The 25,493-nt window shown below is 37.3% G+C and overlaps 1 protein-coding gene across 3 annotated transcripts in view; it reads left to right on the forward strand.

The window, feature by feature from the left end:
- myt1lb (myelin transcription factor 1-like, b) overlaps positions 1-25,493 on the forward strand; it is a 112,474-nt gene that overhangs the window by 62,706 nt on the left and 24,275 nt on the right. For all 3 annotated transcript variants that reach the window (XM_026285279.1, XM_026285280.1, XM_026285281.1), the window contains exons 6-10: positions 6,111-6,517; positions 10,278-10,876; positions 12,636-13,077; positions 18,750-18,884; positions 24,188-24,278. In XM_026285279.1, coding sequence (XP_026141064.1) covers positions 6,111-6,517; positions 10,278-10,876; positions 12,636-13,077; positions 18,750-18,884; positions 24,188-24,278 — 1,674 coding nt within the window. The remainder of the gene's footprint in view (positions 1-6,110; positions 6,518-10,277; positions 10,877-12,635; positions 13,078-18,749; positions 18,885-24,187; positions 24,279-25,493) is intronic.

A 25,493-nucleotide genomic window follows, 5' to 3' on the forward strand; every position in this document is an offset into this window, starting at 1 on the left:
ATCTAAGTTGCAAACGCCAGACGATTGATTCGTCAAACCTGCTTTCCTTCAATCTGTGTTCTTCTGACTATTTTGTAGTAAGTAACGAATATACTTAGGGGAAATGTATCGGAGTAAAAGTATACATTTTAATGAGGAAATGTAGTGGAGTAAAAGTTGCCTGACATATAAAAACTCAAGTAAAGTACAGATACTCCAAAAAAATAATTAAGTACTGTAACAAAGTATTTTTACTTCGTTATATTATAACACTGGTCCTTTGTACGATCTGCATTCGATCAAGTTATTTACTACAAGGCTAAGGCTGAATGGTTTTGGAAAATAATCTAATTGCTATTTTTATTTATTTATTTTTTTTTTACCAATATTGCGATTGCGATTTAATATGATATAATTTTTTAAAGCTCTTTATGTTCTGTATTATTCAACAAAGCCAAGCTAAAAAACAAAAAAACAAAAACAAAAAACAATTGTATAGTATGACCAACACGATATTAGATAGATTAAACAGAAATGTTCTTTTATGTAGGCCAGGCCTATGTATTATGATATAAGGTGATGCATGAATTGATTCGAGTGACAATTTTATTAAGCAACTACAAACACAGTAGTATATTGATTAATTTGATTGATTAACTTCCAACTTTGAAAGCATGCTATTATTTTGACAACATAAAGCACTTCCAAATAAGCCTGGTCTAAACATTAATATACAAATCACAGAAACCAAAGAAGATTGCAGAAATATAAAAACAAAAATCGCTGTATACAAAACATGACTTGACAAAATCCAAACTGATGCCTTGTTATATTAATGGCGTACTGACACAAAGTTAAAATTATTTGCAACGGTCGCATTGTCACGTCCAGTGTACAGTAGAGCTGTTGCAACAACTGTAGCACTATATATACAGTACATATACATATATATATATATGACCAAATACATTGTCATATCCTTTTACATGCTAAAACTATACCAAGAATTGAACCATGTTATGAGCACACTTGGTACTCATATACACCATCCCATGGGCACCAGATAATATAAATACAAGTGTGTTCACAATACTTTTGGGGACATGTGTACACTGTTGTATTACACCACATGAGATGCTTCCAGTTTGCAGGTGCAGCTGTTTTAAAGAGACAATACCCAAATTAGAATAAGTAGATTTCCATTTTTTTGTTGAAAACCTCTATGCAGGCTTTATGCAGTTTCTAGTGAACAGCCTGTGTGCTGCAGTTCATAGAGGTGAGTTGGTGAGGTGAGGTGGTTGCTGAAAGAACGCCTTTGACCTTCATTGACCTTAACCATTCTCTGCAAGCTGTTTTAATGGTAGAGAAGTATGGATATGTAAGCTCAATATGGGAACACTCAAGCTCTTTCTTTTGGCTTTTGTGTTTGAGTCATTTTTGTAGCAGAATTTTGTTAGACCTAATGTGCTTCTCTCTCCCTCTCTGCCTCTCTCTATCCTTCTGTATTCCAATCACTCCTGCTGGCTTCCTCGTTGTCTGCCTGCCAAGATGGCAAATCCCACTTGGATTTGAGCCGGAGATCACCATGGCGACGGCACTCTTGCCGCTCGCGCATATAGATCGCAGTGTAGTGGCACAGCCAGAGATGCTTTTATACCAGCAGTCAGAACATGCACGCATTTCACAAATTTTTCATTCTAACATCCTGTCTCCATTCTCATCTCATCAAACACGCAGAGATATGCATATAGTGCCAATGACCTGCTGAAGCTGTAATAGTCTGCATTTAATTGCAAAGCATATGAATTTATAAAGTTAATTGTGAGTTGGAATCCTTCAGGTACACTTGATGTGTCTCCTTTCACTATAATAAATTGTGTGAGCTTCATTTGGAGCTTTTTCTTCAGCGTCAAATGAATGAAAGAAGTCTTAAAGGTGTAAATGATGAACTGAGAAAATGGCTGAATTGTTTCTCCACAACAAATTTGTCTATTATAGTATTATGCACGTTTTTTTTTTTTTTTCTTTTTTTTTTTTAAAGGGCCTGTATGCACACATAGTTAATGTGCTTACTTTCCGGTTGCTTGATGCAATAAACAATCTTAGTTTGCCTTTTTCTAACTCAAGACACATTAATTTAAAAAAATAAAAGCCATTACATTCCTTAATCAAACTGAATCAAATCTTATTGTGAATTGCATTGCATCAAATTAAATTGTTGAAATTCTATTTCATTTGGGAGACCACAACTCGACTGAATTGAATCAAAAACTGTGAATTGTGAATTGAAATGATTCTCTTTCTACCAAAAAATTCACACCCCTGCAAATTATACATCATCATCATGTTTTAATAGACTTGCTCATACTCTTCTGAGAGTAACATTTGCACTCTTTTTTTCTCAAAAACATGTCCTAACTTTGAAATTCCCTTTTGTTTAAGGGAGAATGTACAATCAGCCGTCATATTTGCAAAATTAACCACAACAGGGTGTTTAGAATGCTGGTTCAACATTGAGAAGTTGGTTTTGCAATAATAACCAGCTGACTGTACATTATGCCTTACATATGTGAGCAGAGAATGATGGGATTGACTTGAGTCAAGTATTCCTGACAGCTGTGTAATAAGAAATATAACAGGATCCTTTTGTTCTCACATTTCATCTCACATTGACTGCATTTGTTAGAAAGAAAACCATGCTGCTACATTTATTATAACTGTCAGTTTAGTTCTGCATGGACTAAATTCCTCCATATATGACTGACATGAATGCAATAAGACAGACAGGTTATAACCTGTCACACTACTAGCGCTCTCTCCGCCTCCATCTTCCCCTCTTGCAGTCTGCCTGACCGCTCACACCAGGCCTGCAGGGAACAGCACCTGATTTATTTGGAAGGCAGTTGGACAGAATGAGTGGCATTTTAATGTGCTTTTGCGATGTTTGGTCACAAGCGCTATTGATCATGGCACGGAGGAGCCATCCCTTGAGAGCCGGGGTGCCACGCGTGATGTCAGCCCTGGAAAGAGTTGCCGAAAGAGTTGTGGTCTCCCAAATGAAATAGTGCCCTGTTGGAAGGGTCAGCCCAATAACCTTACATTCTAGGGAGATGGAACCTGCCAATCGGCTAGACAGCTGACAGATGGACACTGGTTAATTTGGACTTGAGCTGTGCTGTCTGTCTATGTGAGGAGACTGGGTAAAATGTGGTGGGGAGTCAAGATAAACTTGGTGGGACTGATGGCACTTTGGAAAGGCTTTTTGAATGGATGGATATATGGGTGATTGATGTTGTTTATGTTGGTTAAAAAGATGATTGATGGATGGGTGACCAGTCGGGAAGATGAAAGAAGATTGATGAGTGGATGAATGTATAGAAAGAGGACTGATGGATAGATTGATGGATAGACAGAAAATTGATGGATGCTTGGATGGATGGATGGATGGATAGATAGATAGATAGATAGAAAGATGACTGATGGACAGATGGAAAATGACTCATGGATGGATAGGTGGGTAGATGGATTGATAGAAAGATGAATGGAAGGATTGATAGAAAGATGATTGGTGGATGCATGGATGGATGGATTGGGAAGTGACTGGATGGATGGATGATTGGACAGATAGAAAGATGACTGATGGATGGATGGAATGATGACTGAAGGATGGATGGGTGGGTGGGTGGTCGGATGGATGGATGATTGGATGGGTGGATTGTACAGTTGGATGGAAAGAAGACTGATGGATGCATGGATGGATGGACTGAAAGAAAGATGAATGATAGATCTTATTTTGACTTACTGATAATAGTTGTCCTGTAGTAGCCTGATTTACAGATACAAATCTTTATTACGCCATCTAGCGAGCATAAAAATAATGAAATGACATATAATGTTATTACCAATCAAAATGCGTGTTTATTTAAAAGCAATGTGTGGACTTTTTACACCGATCTCACATATTTTACTAGGTGTCTCATTCATTCAAATGACCACACCTAACCCCAACCCTAAACATACCCCTCACAGAAATCATGCAAAATTTAGATAAAGATAGAGCATATACATTTTATGAGCACATAAGTTCTCTGGGATTAAACCCATGACCGCATGATTAAATATCATCGTTAATGCAATACTCTACCAAATGAGCTATCCTGTTGTCGATAGGGTCGCAATTGTAGTATAAGCTCTGATGGGTCATATTTCAGGGATTTGGACAAACAACCTATACGGGTGTATTGGTTGAAGGACAGGCTGCAAAATAAGGATGGATAGATGGATAAATGGATGGATGGACAGATAGAAAGATGAATGGATGGATGGATGGATTGATGGATGTATGGTGTATGAATGGATGAAGGGTGGATGAGATAGATTTAACAACTACCTAACTAGCTATTAATAAGCAGCAAATTAGTAATTTACTAATGCAAAAATTCATACTTAATGGTTTATTAACAGCAGGAATTGGACCTTAAAATAAAGTGTAACCTATTACCATTCTTGTATTATTTACTCAACCTCAGGTTTTTGCAAACCTTTATGAGTTAGTATGAGTTCCAACATTCTTCAAAATATCTTTTTTTGTGTGTGAAAAAAACAGCAGAAAAAAGGGAACACGTACAGGTTTTAAACAAAATGGGAGTTATCCAATTATGACAGATTTTTTTATTTTTGGGGGGGATCTGTCCCTTTAAAGGTAATGGGTTGTTACTCACTGTCCTTGGTTCAAGCAAAAATAACTGATGTCTGCTGGTCTGAACACTGGATCAGTACACTGATTATTGGATGATAAAATCACCTGCTCCTGCTGCTGGGTGGATCTTTAAAATGTAAATTTACAAATAATGTAAAATACAAATAATCACCTCTTGATCTGACAGCTGCAAGGTGTTCTGGGTTTAGCCTATGTGTTTACAGGACTGCTAAAGTTGCCAAGGCATTTGTGATTTAATGCAGAGCCTTGACAATGCAATCCTATAAGGACAAGAATTTAACAAAAACTATTGTATAGTTTGGTTAGTCATACAAAAACTGCATTATTATTCAGTATTGTTCTACTGTCTTTTGCATTATTTATCTTGATGTGAATTGCTACCTATTAGATTTAGATTAGATTAGATTTATTTAATCTGTTAGTAGTCCTGCCATTATTTAAATTTTTATAATTTACTATCTTACACCTTAGCAAGTTTACAACACTTTGGCAAGTGATTTGCTTTGTCATGGAGATGCAGATTTTTCACTTGTAGCCAAACTTTTAGATTTCTTATAATACTGTTTGTGAAATCAATTTATTGCATAGTTATGACATGAGACACTGGCATATATCAATACCTAGGAAAAACAGTTAATTTAATAAATAAACAAATAAATAAATAAAGCATATTATCACATAAGTCACTAAATAAGCATGTGTCCTATTCCGTGGATGGGGGGGGGGGGTCAATCTGTGTGTTTGTGTGTATGAAAGAATTCAGATGCAACCATCCTTTGTAATCGTTAACATTTTCGTAACTGTAACAAATTACATTTGTATGTATTTTGTAATTAAGTTATGTAATTCGGTTACATGTAACTAGTTACTCCCTAATACTGAGATAATAATACTATTTACAGCTGCCCATGAAGCCTAGGAGCTGAAACTCAATTTCTATTTCCAACACATGGAGAAGACTGTACCAGTTTACCAATCAGAGCAGACAATCAGGGATTTAAAGAGAAATGAACTCAAACAGAGTGTTTCAGTCAGAAGATGAAAATAGTGCTGCAGGATGATGAAAAATAATGTATATTTTGAGCTTTATATAGTGTAAATGTGCTCTAGCAGACCACAAAAATAAAACTTTGAATTGATCACAATATGGGTACTTTCAATACTGTACATTTATGTCTCGTGGTCTTGTTAAATATGGTGTCTACCCTGACTAAGGTCTATTGATTGTTCCACTTGTGTAACCCTTAAATGATTTGGCATGCAGCCTGCCGTATTTGTCCCAGTTCAGAACTCCTTCAGCCTGTGCGGAGTAGATGATGAAGCCTGGTCTGGAGCGCAATGAACTGTACTAAAGCCCTGCAAATCGCAAGCCAGCTTGTTAATTGCCTTTTTCTTATCTCTCCATGTCCAGTGTGTACGGCTGTCCTGTCGCCAAGAAGAGAAAACCCCTGGAGAGTCATGCCCTGGAGCCCTCGCCCAAGAGGAAGGTGTTTCTAACAGTCGTAGAGCAGCCGTCAATGGAGAAATGCTACAAAACGCACAAAATGGAGGAGATGGATGAAAAAGAGGAGGAAGAGGAGGAGCAGGATGAAGATGAAGAGGAACCGGAGGAGGAATATACTGACAACGAAGATCAATATGATCAGGAGGAGGAAGAAGTGATTAATGGAGAGGATGAAGAGGTGGAGCAGGAAGAAGAGGAGGTGGTGGAGGACGAGGAAGAGGAGGAAGAAGTAGAAAGAGAGGGGGAGAATGATGAAGATGAAGATGAGGTGGATGAAGATGAGCAAGAGGACGAGGAGCAAATTCAAGAAATAGGTGAGATTGTGAATAAATGCACGAAAGATAGACTTTTGATTTATGATGCAGGCATGTAGTAGATTGTATATAACATATTTAACAGCAAGGTTTTGATCATGTTGATCATTTAGACCTCGGAAATTTGCATATCATATATAATTCAGTTGGCTTTAAAAGGTTAATCCAGCACCAGAATGCTTTATTTTTGGGTTTAGAAACAAAACCAGAGCTGAATGTGAAGTGAGTATTTCAGCCTCCAGAGGGGTAGAGGAGGTAATTTGGCAGTTAGGCATATTTGGAAGAAGGTCACCGTAATTTGAGGTGCAGTTGGATGATTTTGCTGTGACCTTCAGCGCGGTCTCAGTATCAGGCTAAAAACAGCCGTCTCAAAACAGAGGTGCTCAGATCATCGACACACACTACTGAAGGTGAGCTGTGAAGTGCAGCACTCAAATATTACCAACAGTCTGATTGGTTTAAAAACGTTACAAAACCTTAAGGAAATTTGTTTAGTTAAAAATATATGTTTATTGAATATAATATATTGTATATACATAGTTTTACATACATTCTTATTAGGGCTGGGACAACGTGTCGAAGTCATCGCTGACGTCGACGCAAGAAATACGTTGATGCAAAATATGCGCATCGATTTGTCGACCTGTTTTTATTTCTCTAAAAAAAGTTTACCTTATGTGCGCTGAATATACGCGATGGCCGGATCAACACTCCGTCCAACGTTATATATCAAATCCAGGGGTTTTTCTGCATTGATCTTTTTTTTGGCAGCTGTCAAAGCTTTGTTTGATTGGTGAGTGATGTAAAATAGAATGACTGAAAAAATGAATCGCTAGATTAATCGATGCATCGAAAAAATAAATCAAATCAAATCAATAAAAAATAATCATTTATCCCAGCCCTAATTCTTCTTATTATTATTATTTACAAATAATCCCATTATCGTGTGTGCAATTACTGTTCAGCTTGTTTTTTTTCAGTCTTATATGGTGGTAACTGCTAAATTAAATGTCATTATAATTATCACAAAATAAACATTGTTGAGAATTTTTTTAAAGAAATCTATAAAGAAAAGTACAATTATATAGATATTACAGACATTCTGGTATATCTAGACACATCCATGTTGTCTGATTCATGAGACAACATAAATTGTTTCGGTATTGAGTGGGTCGATTCTGGTGGTCTGTGGATGTGTGCTAAATCAGGGAGTAGGCGTGAGATGTGTCTCAGACATGTCTCATCCACTTCAGACTGCTCAGCCAGTCGCACATGGCAGGACAACGCTCTGCAATCAGACCTGACAGAGCCTTCTAGTCTAATTAACAATCAAACTCCCACATGTATTGGCATTAACTCTGTTTTCTGTGCTGTGTTTTCTTACCTAAGATATTGGCTTTGTCTCAAAACCTAGTGAGCTGACTGCATGAGCAGTTGTTGACCACATGTTAAAAATAATTGAATTATTACCTTGTAAGTAACTGATTTGGCTCATCACAGGCATAGCTTCATTAACAGGTAATCACGCGCTGCAGTTGGCACTTGACTAACATTCTGTTGTTAGCATAAAGCTAAGCTAATGACATTAGCACACTTAAATATTGTGAAAAAAGTTTGATGGAATTGATATGCATCTTCTATTGACAGTTATGTAATAAAATTCATCAGCTGAATGAAATTCAGTTTGGTCTGCAAAGCAGCTCTTCAGAACACGAAAGTGTCATTATTCAGCTAAATTGGGTTCAGTGTTGATTAAGTTCAGTTAATTTACAGTGTCAGTGTTGCAAATGTTCAACAATTATGAAACAAATGAAACTGTAAAGCAGTTCTTCAGAAGAGAGTATTTTTTATGTATGTTTTCAGCTTAATTCAGTTCAATGTAGATTGAATTCAGCTCAATAACTGTGCAATTTATTGGTTTGGAATGCAAACAAAGTTTTGATTATAGAACCAGCCTATCATTATTACAAAATAAACTTTAAAAGTTACTTATACAATCAGTTTGCAATAATGACCAGCTGATTTTACACCTACTACACCAATTTTTTTACCTACTTAACCTATTTTAGGAAATATTAATTGAAAGTTATTTTACAATATGTTCAATATCACAAGAGTGCTGTTGTTTTGAAAGCCAGCATGGCACAGGTAATCTAACATTGACTGATATTTAGGTAAATGTTTATTTATTTATTTTATAAATCTTATTGTCCCTATTTTAAGTTCCATGCATCTCTTTCTTTCATATTGAGTACCTATTTTTCTGAGTTTTAGTTCTTGCTCAAGTCTTAGTGCATGGACAGTCTACAGAAAGATACTACAGAGCACCCAAGAATGTTTGGGTTTTACATTAGATATTTTGCTGCAAAACAAGTCAATTGAATTTTGTTTGATTAGTGTGAAAACTTTTTTTTTACACTTGGTGGACCCACTTTATATTAAGTGGCCTTAACTACTATGTACTTACATTTTAATTAATAATTTAGTACAATGTAATTATTGTGTACATACATGTTTTTACATTGTACTTATATTTGTAAAAAAAACGACATGTAATTACATCTGTATTTAATTTCTGTAATTACATTTATAATTACACTGTTGACCCATACTTTACACCTTAACCCACCCTTAAACTTACCCATACCTCCAAGCCTCTCCCTAACCTTACCCCTATCCCACCTCAATAGCAGCAAAAGGGTTGTACTTTTTTTTTTATGTGAGTATATAGTAGTTAAGGCCACCTAATATAAAGTGGAACCCACTTGGTTTTGCAGGAACACCTTAAAATGGCATCTAAGTTATGGTCATGTGTAGAATTTGCACCACAGCAATCAGAGTGCTTCTTTACTCTTCACACATCTTGCTGTGCATCCATGGCAGACAGACTCAATAACACACTGTGTGCATTCAATTTTGAGAATAAAAACAAATCTAAAAAAAAAAAGCATTTGTAAAAAGAGGGAAGTGAACAACTCATCACAGTATTCAAATAATACTTATTTTTAACTTATGAGAAATAAAGAAAAGCTTTTTTTTTAAACTAGCAAAATATTTGTTGTCTCATTGCATTTCCTCATAAATTACATGAACCAAGTAAAAGATTCAGCATATATATTACATTAAAAATGGCGAAATTTGACCAAAATGTCAAGTTAGTTCGCATCACTGGATATTACTTATTAATATTTCTATAGTAACACAGATGTCAGATATGAAATGTTTAGCTACTTGCACCTTATAGTCTTTCACTGTTAAAATGGAAGCCTTGCATTGATTTCTATGAACAGTAAAGCCCACCTTGATTTGACTGGCCTTCTCAACATGTGGGATGTTATTTTGACTGAAATCAGGCCAAAACAAAGATAATTTGGAGTTCTCTTACGAGCGCAACTCCAAATTGCGCTCACCTTTGAACTCCCATAGGTCTGTGATGATAGGTATGGCTCTGGGGCTCCGCCCTTTTTAACGTGGAAATCTTCTCTGGTTCATTTCCTCTGTTTAGTTTGTTGAGATCACATGTTAACAAAGATCACAAACTCACTGGGGAGCTGGTATATGTTTATAGTATAAACAACAGAGAAGAACTTGTATATATATATGAGCGTTGATGTGCTTATGGCCATGATGAAAGGATGGTTCAGAGTCAAACAAGTGGTTGGGTATGGAATGAAACTTTGTGTTGTATAATGCAGCTGAACCAAGAGTTGTCTGTTGAGCTGCTACAGCTGGTATGAGATCATTTGTTTGTCTTTCACAGAAAGTGACCATATGAATTGCAGTTCCAGCAGGACAAGCCCCTCCATGGAGAAGGACAACAACAACAATGATGAATATGACAACTACGATGAACTGGTGGCCAAATCTCTGCTTAACCTGGGCAAGATCGCAGAGGACGCCGCTTATCGGGCCATGACCGAGTCCGAGATGAACAGCAACTCTTCAAACAGCGCAGAAGAGGAAGAAGAGGAAGAGGAAGATGAAGAAGATGAAGAAGATGAGGATGTGGAAGGCTCAAGGAAAGGTCAGCTGAGTCTAGATGTTAACAGTGATGTGGTAAGGGAGACTGTGGACTCTCTAAAGCTCCTGGCGCAGGGTCACGGAGTCACGCTCTCAGAAAACCTCCAAGAAAAGCCATTCCATGATGATGGGAGCGAGAACACGCACTGCGATCTAAATGGAAATGGATCCATGGGTAATGGACTCAGTGGTAAACACACCACTAATGGTCAGATGGCAGAGAAAAGTGACGAAGAAGTTTGTCTGAGCAGTTTGGAGTGTCTTCGTAACCAGTGCTTTGACTTAGCACGCAAGCTAAGTGAGACCAAACCAGCCGAGCGGCTCATCAATAACCAGCAGGTAGGGATGACTGGTTTTGAATGATTTATGTTAACCCAGCTAACTTTGAATGTTCTTAAAGCTTTGGGAAATGTTCTGGCAAAGTTATGAGCAAGCATTCTTCCAGTAACATTAATAGAGCGCTCATTCAAAGTTATCTGGTCCTTCATAAAGTTCCAAAAAATGTCATTATGTATCATCCAAGTGAAGTTTTTTTCTGAAACGTTTTTATTAGATGTTCTAACTACCAACCACTTTACCATGTTCAGAGAACATCCTTAATGATTGTTCCCATAATGAATATATTTCTACATGCGTAAATAGCATTGTTACAGAGCGTGCTGTGTTTTGATTGTGCTTGCTCTTGTAGTGTTGCCATGTCCCCCTTTTATAAGCATCTTTAAGCTTGTTGTTTGGACTTTTCTCATAAAGTGAGCTACTGTATAGAGTTCTTAAAGTGGGCAGCTGCGGCTTGTGACATTATTATTATTATTTTACCCCTAAAATACAGCATTTAGACTTTTTAAGTTTTATTTGGGGATTGTTTTTCCTTGCAACATCTGGCAGCACAATCAGCATTTTTAGGCCCTATGGGCTGGTGAGGTGAGTAAGCGCAGACAGACTTGTGTCGAAATATGCAAACTAGTAAAAAAATGAATTCTTAAAGATTGAATGTGGTTGTCAGTCCTGTAAATTGCAGCCTTTTTAATTTTAAGTAGAGGCAATGTACAGACTGTGAAGTTTCAGAGATGACAGTCAGCCACATTTAAATACAGGAGCGAGTCCCCTAAATTATCTTTTTCATGTGTGTAAAGAACAGAACTCAATCTCAAAATTGTGATGATTGACACCGCAGCAACATCCTGGCATTTTGCGTGTTTGGTGTTTGCTATATTTGACCAAATAATATTACCTAAGATTCTTATGTTTTGACAGTGTTAACTAAATCATCATTGACAGAAGAATTGTATTTTATTTACATTTGGAAGGCTGCTCAGCAGAGTACCTTCTTTCAGTGTTGCCATGTCCACTTATTATAAACAGAACAGAGACACATCTCTAATGCATGTTTAAATACATCAATACATACACAATTCTTGTAAATGCTGTTGCCACTACCTTAATATTTCAGGAGCTACACTGTTTTCCAGTTACGTTGGAATTCAGATATCAGAAATGGGAATGGCGTCACACAAGAGTTCATCACATTCCAGTACACACAAGTCGTAAAACCAAGAATGACAAATACAACAAATAGCAATACCAGTCATTTTATGAACACATAAAAAGCTGTATATTTTGCACAGACATATTGAAATATCATGTCCACAGACATGCCATTATATGTATATAATGGCATGTCTGTGGACATGATATTTCAATATGTCTGTGCAAAATATACAGCTTTTTATGATAAGTAATATATATATATATATATATATATATATATATATATATATATATATATATATATATATTTCTATCGTTCACTCATGTTGAGTGCTGAGCCGCCATATTGGATTTGGAAATGAGAGTTATTTGCAGTTCATCCAACTTGAGGAGATGTTCCAGTAAAAGGTTTCTTCTGAGAATTGGAATTTCCAACTTCTACTTTGGTTTTTAATTACTTTAAACAATTATTATTATTATTTTATTTTATTTTTTTTATAACAAATTACTTTTTTATAACTTTTGAACAGATACAGTAGTATTCATTGGTTAAAATCTTACTGTCAGATAACAGTTTACCAGTTAATTGAAGTATATGCACCCCTAACAGGAGATTCATCAGTTTTACCAAGAGGCCCAGCAGCAGCAGCAGCAGCATCAGAGCCCCGAGGAGTCCAGCGTCCTTGAGCGGAATTACTCTGACATGGTCAACCTGATGAAGCTTGAGGAGCAGCTCAGCCCATGCTCCAAGACTTTCTCCAGCTGCGCCGCAGAGCACAGGGGCTTCCAGGACTGTGATGAAGACACCACCTCCGTCACGTCGGACCGCTCAGAGGACGTTTTCGACATGACCAAAGGCAACCTGTCACTGCTGGAGAAGGCCATAGCACTGGAAACGGAGCGGACAAAAGCTTTGCGGGAAAAAATGGCTTCGGAAGCAGTCAGGAGAGATAGACTGCATTTGCATGAGGGTGGTTTGAGGCACAGCTATGCGGAGCAGCGGAAGGCACGTCTCCACCATGATGGTCTAAAGAAGCCCTTCTACCTTAAAGGTAATCTCATATTACATAACACACAACCAGCCCTTGATATGATTTGTCTGTGTTTCTTTGCTTTGAGAGGGGATCCCGTACTGACCCTGGGACAAGCTTTCTCAAACATCTCCATGCCTGCAGTGCAAACAGCAGTGGCTTAATGTTGTTCAAACAGGCCGGCACGGCCACATCACAGGCTGAGCTTGTCAGGCATAAGTAATGGCGATCTGCACGGCCGGGAGAACAGCAAATCTCATCCCAGGGACACAGTCTGTGCTCACGCTGCCTATTTATAAACCCAGAGAGGAGCTCTGCTTGGAAATATAGCTGTGTCACTGGAGAAACAGGGAAATTAGTTAGTGCTGCATATTCAGAGGAGGTTTCAATCCAATTCCTGGTTTATTTATTTCTATTTTTCCATGGACATAGGAGCCAGATTGACAGATTGTTTTTATCAGTTTTATTTTAGCAGCACTGATATAATATCATAGTTTTTATCAATATTTAGAATCAGCTTTTATGTTTTCTGTTTACATTTGTAGTTCGTTTTAGTTTCAGATTTATATTAGGACTACAACAACACTGATTCAAAATGATTACAGTGATGGTCACTATACTGTTTGTAGTTAAGACTTCTGAAATCTAGACCAAGTCTGAGATCAAGACCAGACTAAGAATTTGAAGGTTGAGACCAAAAGAGACAGAGTCAAGACCAAGACCGGACTAGCTCTTCTCAAATTAAGCTGAAAGATCCACATTAACTGCGTGAGAAATGTCTTGATAAAATAATACATCATTGCAGAAGAAAATTTTATGTGTAGCAAGCAAATAAAATACAAAGGAGCTGAAATTAACTTCTTTATTTTTTAAACCATCTTTATTCAAAAAAATATACAATTTTACAAATAGAAATATGATGGAAAAATAATACATTTATATATGAAACTAAAGTAAATCAATAAATGAGGGAGTCACAGAATCATTTATTCAACCTATTTGTTCAAAGCAGCTGATTCACAACAGTTCTGCTGTAAATTAGTTTGGAACTATTTTCAGTGAAAAAGAGCAAACTGATGTATAAAATGCAAGACACTCAACATTGCCTTCAAAAAAATAAAAAAATAAGTCACTTTCTTGCTAATGTGATATTGGTAATTATAATATAAAAAAGAAATTAGTATTCCGTTTGCAATCATATCTTGAATTAAGTGGTAATTTGTATACATTTTGGTGACATATATGACACAATCCCCTTTTAGTGGTTGAAATGGGTACTGCAGTGCAAATTCAAAATATTGGAGAGAGTGGTTTCTCCCGCCACCTCCTCCTCAGGCTCACACGGGTTGCCAGATTGAGGACATGCAACAGGAATGAGGACATTTGACAATGAAAGGCAACTAGTTTTACACTGTAACTTGATGAGCTGATATTTATTTGCTTTTTGGTCATAGAGCTTTTTAGATGGATGTCAAGACTTTTTAGGTCAAATAGAAGCTGTGATCTCTGATGCAGTTCGTTTGCTGGCTTCCATAGCAGCAATACACTGTGTTTTTCGCCAGCTGACAACCTGGGGAGATGAAATCCTGTCAGGGAAACTGGCAGTGGTTGGAGTCACACATGCAGACCAAAACAAAATCAGATATTCTGACACAGAATGTACATTTCAAAGTTGAATAGCTCTCTGTAGCAATATTTTTCAAGGAAACAAGTATGTGAACTTACTGTTTTTTAAATCTCTGCAAACATATCATGGTATTATTATGCCTTAAAACAGTCAAAAACTAAATACATAAATACATACATTTACATGCAACACCTTTCATTTCTGACCTGGCATAAAAGCAGCAAATTAAACTAAATTAGAAATACGATGCTGGTTGCATTTGAAGCAGGAAGTTTTACATCCAATCACACTAAATCAGACAATGCACCAGCAATTTCGTGACATCCCTGTAGTTAAGTTATTGACTGGTCTTGAAAAAGAAATCCGGAGTCCCCTTATTATGAGAAAAGATTACAAATGCGGTGGATACCAAGACCTTCAAGAAACTGTCTCGAGACCAAGACCGGTAAATTATGTCAGAAGTGTCTTTTTTTGGGTGAACGAACCCTCAAAAACCCTTGAGAACTTTCGCCCGCTGTTCTCCAGATGAGGAAGGGCTGACAGCACGCTTGAAAGGACGTTTGGTCAGCATGCATGGCGGACACTATCTCTCTAATGGCAGAATAATGAGGGACGCTCGGCCATTACACCGCGATAACATCTCGCCACGGCAGAGATAGTGGCAGACGCTGCCTAACCAGGGGGCATTATGATTTATAAAAAGTGTGGAGGCCTGACAGTTATGGAAAGAGCTCTTCCTTAAAGAAGGCACGAGGCGGAGATGGAAATTGAACAGTATCAGTATGACCGATAACAAACAGCAGGACCACTGACTGCACATTAATTATCCACAGACACTATGGTAATGGGGGCCATTTGCTATGCAAAGCATGGCTTGTCCTCAGCCACAATCAATATCCAGCACTTTCTAATATGTATTCCACTCGGCTCGGCAGTGCTCTCTCCTTCTTGTTTGTTTTCTCTCTTTTTGAAATGGCTCTATATTCAGATATATTACTCTGTTTTTAATATATTTTTTTATGGTAAGTGGTTGCAAACAATTTTTATAGCTACATTTAAAAAATGTAACATTGAAATTTAGTCAACTAAATTTGTTTATTTAAATGTATCTCAAATAAAAAATGTTTAGTAAATTCAATTTTTTCTGTGAAATCGGCAACTATATTGTAGACAAGTGCACAAATTCGGATTCGACCCACAACCATAAAACACTTCATGCACACCATTTTAGATGACTCTCCCCCAAAACACAATTAATTTCTTAATGTTTAAAAATAAAACCAAATTACTGAATTCATCAAACTTTTTTTCTTTTTTTTTTTTTTTTTGCTAAATCATTACCTTCACTTTTCATGATTTTCACCCTGATTTATGAAAGTTTGTTTCCAGTTGCAGAGCTTTAGGAGTTGTTATTTAAAGCACATTTTCCAAAAAAAATAAAAATTGTGTAGCTCTGCAAACTATTTTCAATCTCACCAAAATTGAGCCCACGTCTCTCACATGATCGCATGCTATTCCTGTCCGTTTTGAGCTTACTTTGATACAGGAGGCAATTCGATGCCCGTTACCAAGTTTCTCCATCCTTAAAATTTTAATCAGTGGTAACAGTAGCATACTCGCTCTTTCACTCACTCACTCTCTTGTGCCCTCTCTGTTTGAAACATAGCCAATAGATCTGGAAGAGATGCTTTCTTCAGTCAATACACAGATCCAGGATAGTCACTGCCTGTGCAAACTACACTAACACTAACAAGGACAAAAGATCACAGCTATACTACCGTTAAAATTACAATTCTATTGTAATATATTGAAAAATGTAATGTATTTCTGTGATGTGCAGCTGTATTTTCAGCTTCATTCCTCCAGTCTTCAGTGTCACATGATCTTCAGAAATCAGAATAATACATTGATCTGCTACTCAAGAAACGTTTCTGATTATCATCAATGTTGAAAATATTTGTGCTGCTTCATATTTTTGTGCAAACCATACTATAGTTGGTTTCTTTGTTGAATTAAAAGAACAGCATTTATTTGAACTATATATTTTTGTAATATTATAAAGGTTTTTACTGTCACTTTTAATGCATCCTTTATAATTCTTTATATATACATACATACTAGGGATGCACCGAATCCAGATTTTTTGGGTTCGGCCAAATACCGAATCCACTGTTTAAGATTCGGACGAATCCGAATACCGAATCCTACTTGCATCCTCATTCCATTAACACAGTTAAAAACATTAAAAGTTAAGCAAACATTATAATAATAATAATAATTCATTACATTTACATAGCGCTTTTCTAGGCACTCAAAGCGCTTACATAGTCAGGGGGTATCTCCTCATCCACCACCAGTGTGCAGCATCCACCTGGATGATGCGACGGCAGCCATATTGCGCCAGAACCCCCACCACACACCAGCTTACTGATGGAGAGGAGACAGAGTGATGAAGACAATCAGCAGATATGGGGATTGTTAAGAGGCCATGATGGTCAGAGGCCAATGGGTGAATTTAGCCAGGATGCCGAGGTCACACCTCTACTCTTTTCGAAAGACATCCTGGGATTTTTAATGACCACAGAGAGTCAGGACCTCGGTTTAACGTCTCATCCGAAGGACGGTGCTTGTTGACAGTATAGTATCCCCATCACTACACTGGGGCGCTAGGACCCACACAGACCACAGGGTGAACACCCCCTGCTGGCCTCACTAGCACCTCTTCCAGCAGCAATCTAGTTTTCTCAGGAGGTCTCCCATCCAGGTACTGACCAGGCTCAGCCCTGCTTAGCTTCAGTGGGAAACCGGTCTTGGGCTCCAGGGTGATATGGCTGCCAGCTAAGCCAGGATGACAAGTGGGAAAAACTATTTTGACAATTACCATAAGCCTATGCTTACCCAACTACAAACCAAAACCTTTCAATAAATGTGCAACAAGTGTTCTTTTTTTTCTTTTTTAAACCAGAATATGTTTGGTGACTTAACTGAAATTAATGTTATTCAACATTTACTCAATAAACATGGATAGTAGGCAGTTATCGTTTATAACAGTAGGCTAGGCTACGATTAGAACAGTATAGCCAAATATTACGAAAAATATTACGGAAGATCACACACATCTCCTGCGTCATAATTAAATTAATGTAAAACCTCTAACCTTTTACATGAAATTTCCTTTAAAAAAACAAGACGCTCTGCATTAACAGGTGTAAGCTGGTTGTGAGTGTGGGAACGAATGTCCCCAGCAGTACTGAAAAGTCTTTCACTTGGCACAGATGTTGGTTGCACACAGTGGAAATGGTTGCCGGTTTGTCTTCCCCCACTGAAAAGGCATCACAGGCTCACAGAGAAAAACGCTCTCCACGTCAACTCCCAATGTGACTGGCTCTGTATTGCTACAGAACGGTCCCCATGTAAACACCATCACGTAATCAACGGCCGTGTGACGTCGACCAGCGTAGCGCAACCCTAGGGTTCGGTTCGGTGGAAAAAAAATCTGAGGTTTGGCCGAAACCGAACCCCATCAAAAAGCCCAGTACTCGGCCGAATCCGAATCCGAATCCTGGATTCGGTGCATCCCTAATACACACACACACACACACACACACACACACACACATTTTAATAAAACCTGTTCCCATCATGCCCTGAGAACACTAGTATCAAATCATTTCCAGGTTTATGGAATCAAACCTTGAAGTATATGGTAGCAAAGAAACAAAAATGCATAAAAAAAATATAAATAAAAAATAAAAATAAAAAATGGATTGTGCTTATTTTTGGAAGGTCAAATATACATACTGTACATCTGCACTTTTACAGATATTTTTTTATTTGTTTGTAGTATTCTTTTCCCCATGCTGGGCTATCATTGTGGAATCATTGATTTCAGATTTGTTCATCCTCAGTTGTTGCCAAGACAACTTTGCTTTTTGCTTTGCCTATTGGTCAGTGTTATTTTCTTGTCTAAGTGGGCAGTTCTTGGACAGAACGAGACCCCTTAAAAAAATTGATTTACAGTATAACAAATGAATCAGTAATTAATCCTATGTGTGTGTGTGTTCAGATTCTTCGCGGTCAGGGAAAAAGGAGAGCCGGTGTCCAACGCCTGGGTGTGACAGCACAGGTCATGTGACGGGTTTGTACCCGCACCATCGCAGCCTGTCTGGATGCCCTCATAAAGACAGAGTCCCTCCAGAGAGTAAGCTCATTTTTCATGCAGGCATTTATGTATAGAGGTCATAATCATTGGTTGCCTGTGTGTGTCTGTATGTGTTTGTATGTGGGACCCAGTCTTCTGTTCATTCTGCATGTTGTCACACACACACACACACACACACACACACACACATTACTGTACATTCCTATGCAATACTTTTTCAGCTCTGTAACTTTTTGAAGATTTTAGCAATTTGAAATTTAAAATACTACTTACTTTCAAATTCAAAGTACTTCAAAATGCTACTTTTTACACAATGTTCATTTTGTATACAGTACATGACTATTAAAACATTCAAATCGACCTTTTTCTATTGATTAGCATTTATGGCAAAATTGACAGTAAGTAGAGCATATTTTGGTGTCCCTGGAACACAATTCGGGTCTGAAGTTATTAACATTATATATTATGTGGACATGAAAGCGTACTGCATAGTAGGAATGACCCATCTACCCTTCAGCTTACGAGAACACTTCTCACAATGGAGAAGCAGTCATCACAATATCAGACATGCATGAATGCATTTATTGTTTCTGTTGATAATTACAACGCTATCTTAATGGAGGCCAGTTTAATAAGCTGGTTAGATTTCTCATTTTGTCTTAGATGCTTAATTAAATCCAGTTGAATAAACTGTAATAATTATAATCTGATGAAAGAGTTACAGACGGGATGAATTCACCTTGAGCAAACCTCTTTCATGCGATTCATTAAAATACATCGAACAATTGTGTGTTTTATTCACCAAAGACCAGATGGCAAATCCAACTAACTGATGGCTTTAGACTGGAATTAGTTAACAAAAAGATTTGCTTTTAAAGTGTCCAGATGGCAAGACAGTTTGTGAGTTGGCACAGCAAGGGCGTTTTTAGATGGCCATCACTTTAGTGTGGACGGTGACATATGACACACGTTTCCTGAACGACTGGAGTCACTCAGTGGCTGTTCTTTCTTTACAATCCTCTTAGTATCTCCAGGGTTTTATTAAAGACCATGTTTTGTTGTCTTATGTCATATACAGTGACAATATCTTGATATATTACCATGATGATAAAGGTGACACATTAGAACATCACATGGTCAATCAGAATTCATTGTAAATGGTCGGGTCTATAAAACGTGATGGTGCACAGGGTCATAAACACCAAAACAATAACAACGACACTATCGGTAATGCAATAAACATACACTAAATAACACAATATAATATTAAACACTAATGTACATTACTAAAACTACATAAGGAAATATTGTATAATTTCACTACAAATTATACAATAAGGTATTACATAATTGACATTTAAATTTAAATTACTTGAAACTACATAAAAATGTTAGAGCAACAGAATTCACCTATATGTTGTCCCAACTTGTGAAACAATGTTGAATAATTAGATTCCTTAAATGTTAAAGGTGTGTGAGTTCCCAGCATGCATTGCAGCATGAATAATTCATGAAGTTACAGTGATAGGAGTTCTTGTTTCGCTGACTTTTGTTTAATTTTGTTTAACCTGATCATTTTAGTATATATACAGGTCCTTCTCAAAAAATTAGCATATTGTGATAAAGTTCTTTATTTTCCACAATGCAATGATAAAAATTAAACTTTCATATATTTTAGATTCATTGCACACCAACTGAAATATTTCAGGTCTTTTATTGTTTTAATACTGATGATTTTGGCATACAGCTCATGAAAACCCAAAATTCCTATCTCAAAAAATTAGCACATTTCATCCGACCAATAAAAGAAAAGTGTTTTTAGTACAAAAAAAGTCAACCTTCAAATAATTATGTTCAGTTATGCACTCAATACTTGGTCCGGAATCTGCTTCAATGCGGCGTGGCATGGAGGCAATCAGCCTGTGGCACTGCTGAGGTGTTATGGAGGCCCAGGATGCTTCGATAGCGGCCTTAAGCTCATCCAGAGTGTTGGGTCTTGCGTCTCTCAACTTTCTCTTCACAATATCCCACAGATTCTCTATGGGGTTCAGGTCAGGAGAGTTGGCAGGCCAATTGAGCACAGTAATACCATGGTCAGTAAACCATTTACCAGTGGTTTTGGCACTGTGAGCAGGTGCCAGGTCGTGCTGAAAAACAAAATCTTCATCTCCATAAAGCTTTTCAGCAGATGGAAGCATGAATTGCTCCAAAATCTCATGATAGCTAGCTGCATTGACCCTGCCCTTGATAAAACACAGTGGACCAACACCAGCAGCTGACATGGCACCCCAGACCATCACTGACTGTGGGTACTTGACACTGGACTTCAGGCATTTTGGCATTTCCTTCTCCCCAGTCTTCCTCCAGACTCTGGCACCAAAATTTGTCCAAAAGTCCAGTGCTGCTTCTCTGTAGCCCAGGTCAGGCACTTCTGCTGCTGTTTCTGGTTCAAAAGTGGCTTAACCTGGGGAATGCGGCTCCTGTAGCCCATTTCCTGCACACGCCTGTGCACGGTGGCTCTGGATGTTTCTACTCCAGACTCAGTCCACTGCTTCCGCAGGTCGCCCAAGGTCTGGAATCGGTCCTTCTCCACAATCTTCCTCAGGGTCCGGTCACCTCTTCTCGTTGTGCAGCGTTTTTTGCCACACTTTTTCCTTCCCACAGACTTCCCACTGAGGTGCCTTGATACAGCACTCTGGGAACAGCCTATTCATTCAGAAATTTCTTTCTGTGTCTTACCCTCTCGCTTGAGGGTGTCAATGATGGCCTTCTGGACAGCAGTCAGGTCGGCAGTCTTACCCATGATTGCGGTTTTGAGTAATGAACCAGGCTGGGAGTTTTTAAAAGCCTCAGGAATCTTTTGCAGGTGTTTAGAGTTAATTAGTTGATTCAAATGATTAGGTTAATAGCTCGTTTAGAGAACCTTTTCATGATATGCTAATTTTTTGAGACAGGCATTTTGGGTTTTCATGAGCTGTATGCCAAAATCATCAGTATTAAAACAATAAAAGACCTGAAATATTTCAGTTGGTGTGCAATGAATCTAAAATATATGAAGGTTAAATGTTTATCATTACATTGTGGAAAATAATGAACTTTATCACAATATGCTAATTTTTTGAGAAGGACCTGTGTATATACTAAAATGATCAGGTTACATGGTTGATTCTGTGTGAATTTATTGGCTGAATGAGGCATTTTAAAGTTAGTAAACAAACCCATTCAAATAAATTAAAGGGACAGTTCACCCAAAAACGTGACAAGCACAGTTGACAGTAGCCATTGACTAGCAAAAATAAATCAATAATAATGATGATTATAAAAACTATGGATGTCAGTGGACACCATCAAATGATTGGTTGCCAGCATTTTTCCAAATCTCTTTTTTTTGTGTTCAGCAGAAGAAAGAGATTAGTACAGGTCTTGAACAACTTGAGGGTGAGTAAATGATGACATAATGTGCTTTTTTTGGGGGGGTGATCTGTCCATTTAAGTGTTACTTTTGACAATTTTAAGACAATAGTAAAGAGAATGTAAAAATCTGAATGCATTAAGGTGCAAAGATTTATATATATATATATATATATATATATATATATATATATATATATATATATATATATATATATATATATATATTTTTTTTTTTTTTTTTTTTTTTTTTTTTGAATTAGGTAAAACCACTCACCTTTACAAAATGACAAAACTTAAAATAAGCTGTGCTTGCTTTGAGACACACAGACATTTGTCTCAGTCAGTGGAGGTAGCGGATGCTGTCCGCTGCTCGGTAATGAACGTGTCAGAGTATGTTGAAGATGAGGGTGAAGGATTAAGGAGCTGATAATGATGAAGATGAGCACCGGAAGAGCGCTGGTCCGCTCACCTTGGCCCACGCTCTCTGCCCCCCACTCCAGTGTCCTAATGAACAGTAATCTAATTACTGTCGGCAGGGAGTTTAGACGGTCATGGACAGAGAAGACATAGGCATGTACAGATGAATAATAGAATTTGGGATCGGAGAGAGGCAGTGTTTGGGCAGTGATTTATATTGATTGCTAACTTGTATCTACTGCAAATGAAAGACAAATGCAGAGCTGAGACGATCACGAGCGGCCGCACCTAACAGCAGATGACTGTGTGATGAGCTAACGTTAGCTGACGGCTTCAGCTAGTGATGAGAACGCTGTCAGGGTCAGAGCTCTCTGTGAAACCGTCTTTCTGCATCACAATCCACAGCACTGACGTGTTAAACTAGCATCAGATTTTACTTACTACATCTTCAAGCTAGCAGCAGGAAAACCAGTTAAATGGTACAAAATAGAATAGAATAGAATAGAATAGAATAGAATAGAATAGAATAGAATAGAATAGAACCTGAAGAGCCACTTCCAGGTTCTTTATCTTATAAGGTATGGCGGTAGCACTTTATTTTACAGTCCTGTTCCTCATGTACATACTATGTACTTATTATAGTAATTACAATAACTATGTAATAACTAGGTACTAACCCTGAACCTACCCCTAAACCTAACCCTACCCCATGTGTTACCTTGTATTACCAAAACTTTCTTAGATAAATACACTGTAAGTACACTATAAGTACATGCAAGTACACGTACTGTAAAAAAAAGTGCAACCGGTATGGCTTTGTTGGGAATTAAGCATTATTGTTAAGCATTATAGAATATTATTTTTCTTCTAATGCAATTTTTGCAGTAAATATACCATAATCAGTATACTAGTAGTTTAGTTGTATGTATACTATTTCAATACTTATTGTGACTGTGACTGAATTGCGCAACTTTTAAGGGCACTTTAAGTGTAGCTGTGGTAAACTTTGTTTATGCAACTAAAAGTGTTAGTTTCCTAGTTGTATACTTTGCTTGTAGCCCACTTTTTTGTTTATAGAAGTACACTTTACCTTCAGTAAACTAAAGTTTGTAAAGGTTTTACAACTGCAAGTTTTGTGCTTTACTATTTCCTATATATTGTTTTTGCACTTTGATCATACTACTAGCTTCCTGTTCAGGTATTATTTTTATACTTGATGTAAACCTTTAACTATATGGCTAGAATAGAATAGAATAGAATAGAATAGAATAGAATAGAATAGAATAGAATAGAATAGAATAGAATAGAATGTTGTTTGTCGCATCACTCGTGCTGTATGGTGCATGTGCATGCCACTGTTCTTCCATTAGCAGTTCTTTGCATGCCGCTGTTTGATGTCTCTGGTTCTGAGCGTGCTGGTGATAATGATGAGTGTTTCACACTAATGCAGATGACTAAATGTGGTCTCTAACTCCTAATCTTCCACCCTATTTCTCTCGCCTGCTGTCAAGTTCTTGCAATTTATGAAAATGTTCTTAAGTGCCCTACGCCTGGCTGCACGGGCCGGGGTCACGTCAACAGCAACAGGAACTCTCACCGGAGGTGAGTTCCTCTCTGTCTGGATGAGAGAAACGCTTCTGTCTTCATTCTTAGCATCTTTGTGTCAGACACAGAACAGTGCTGGCTACTTTTTCACCTTCTCTCAGCAAATGTTTCAGTTTTATCTTTGGTTTCTGGTGTTACAAAGCATTAATTTCTGATTTAATCCATCCATATATTTATAGTTAAAGTTCTTAAATATTAAATGTGAATTTGATTCATTCATTTTTATGTTAAAATACTTTACTACTATTTGAACGTGCAGAGGCTATGAGTAAGCTTGAGTGTTCGAGGTATGTAAATAATTTACTTGAATCTCAACCTTAACTTCAGTCTTGAGCAAAGGTGTGACCAGTGCTTGCAGTATAGTTAGTAATGTAATCTATTATATTATGTTTTAGGTAATCTAATCAGACTATTCTGTTTACCACTTTGACTTGTATAGCATTTTTTTCCGAATAACTATATAAAAATGCATTTACATTTACATACACAAGAGAAAGAAAAATATATTCCATTCTTTTTTTTTTCTTTTTTATCAACAACATGAAGTTCATTAAACACCACATTACATCTGTCAGACTTGTGTTCCTGTGTGTGTGTGTGTATGTGTGTGTGTGTGTGCGCGTGCGTGTGTGCGTTTGTGTGTGTGTGTGTGCGTGCGTGAGTGTGTGTGTGTGTGTGTGTGTGTGTGTGTGTGTGTGTTTAACCCCATGTTCTCCATGACCTAGTTTTCCCTCTTCTTTGATAAGTCACTGGGTTCAGGTGTGTCCAGTTCATTACCCTCCTTTAGTCCTGTATTTAAAGTGTTGTCTGTCCCTTGGTTCCTTTGTCCAGTGCAGTCTATGTAATGTGGTTGTCTTCCTAGTTCTCTGAGTTTTGTGTTAGAGTTATAATAAATATGTGTTTTCCCGCTCCTGCTCATGCGTCGTGCTCTTCACCGCAGCCACACATGACCTCAGGGTTTCCCAAACTGGGGTTTAAGAAAGAGCTGAAGATGCTTAAACTGATAAACTGATGTTTAAATCATAAAAATATAAAATTAAAAATAAATAATTTATTTAGTTTTTGTTTATTTGTTTGTTTACCTGCATTTTGATGTAAAGCGAAATATAAAATGTATTATTATTTGAATTAAGGATCAAGAAAAAATTAAGTATAATTTACTGTATGTATAATATGTGATATAATCAAAAATAAAAAAAGGGCAATATAATC

Source organism: Carassius auratus, chromosome 17 (assembly GCF_003368295.1).
Source record: "Carassius auratus strain Wakin chromosome 17, ASM336829v1, whole genome shotgun sequence".
In the NCBI taxonomy this organism is placed as follows: Eukaryota; Metazoa; Chordata; class Actinopteri; order Cypriniformes; family Cyprinidae; genus Carassius; species Carassius auratus.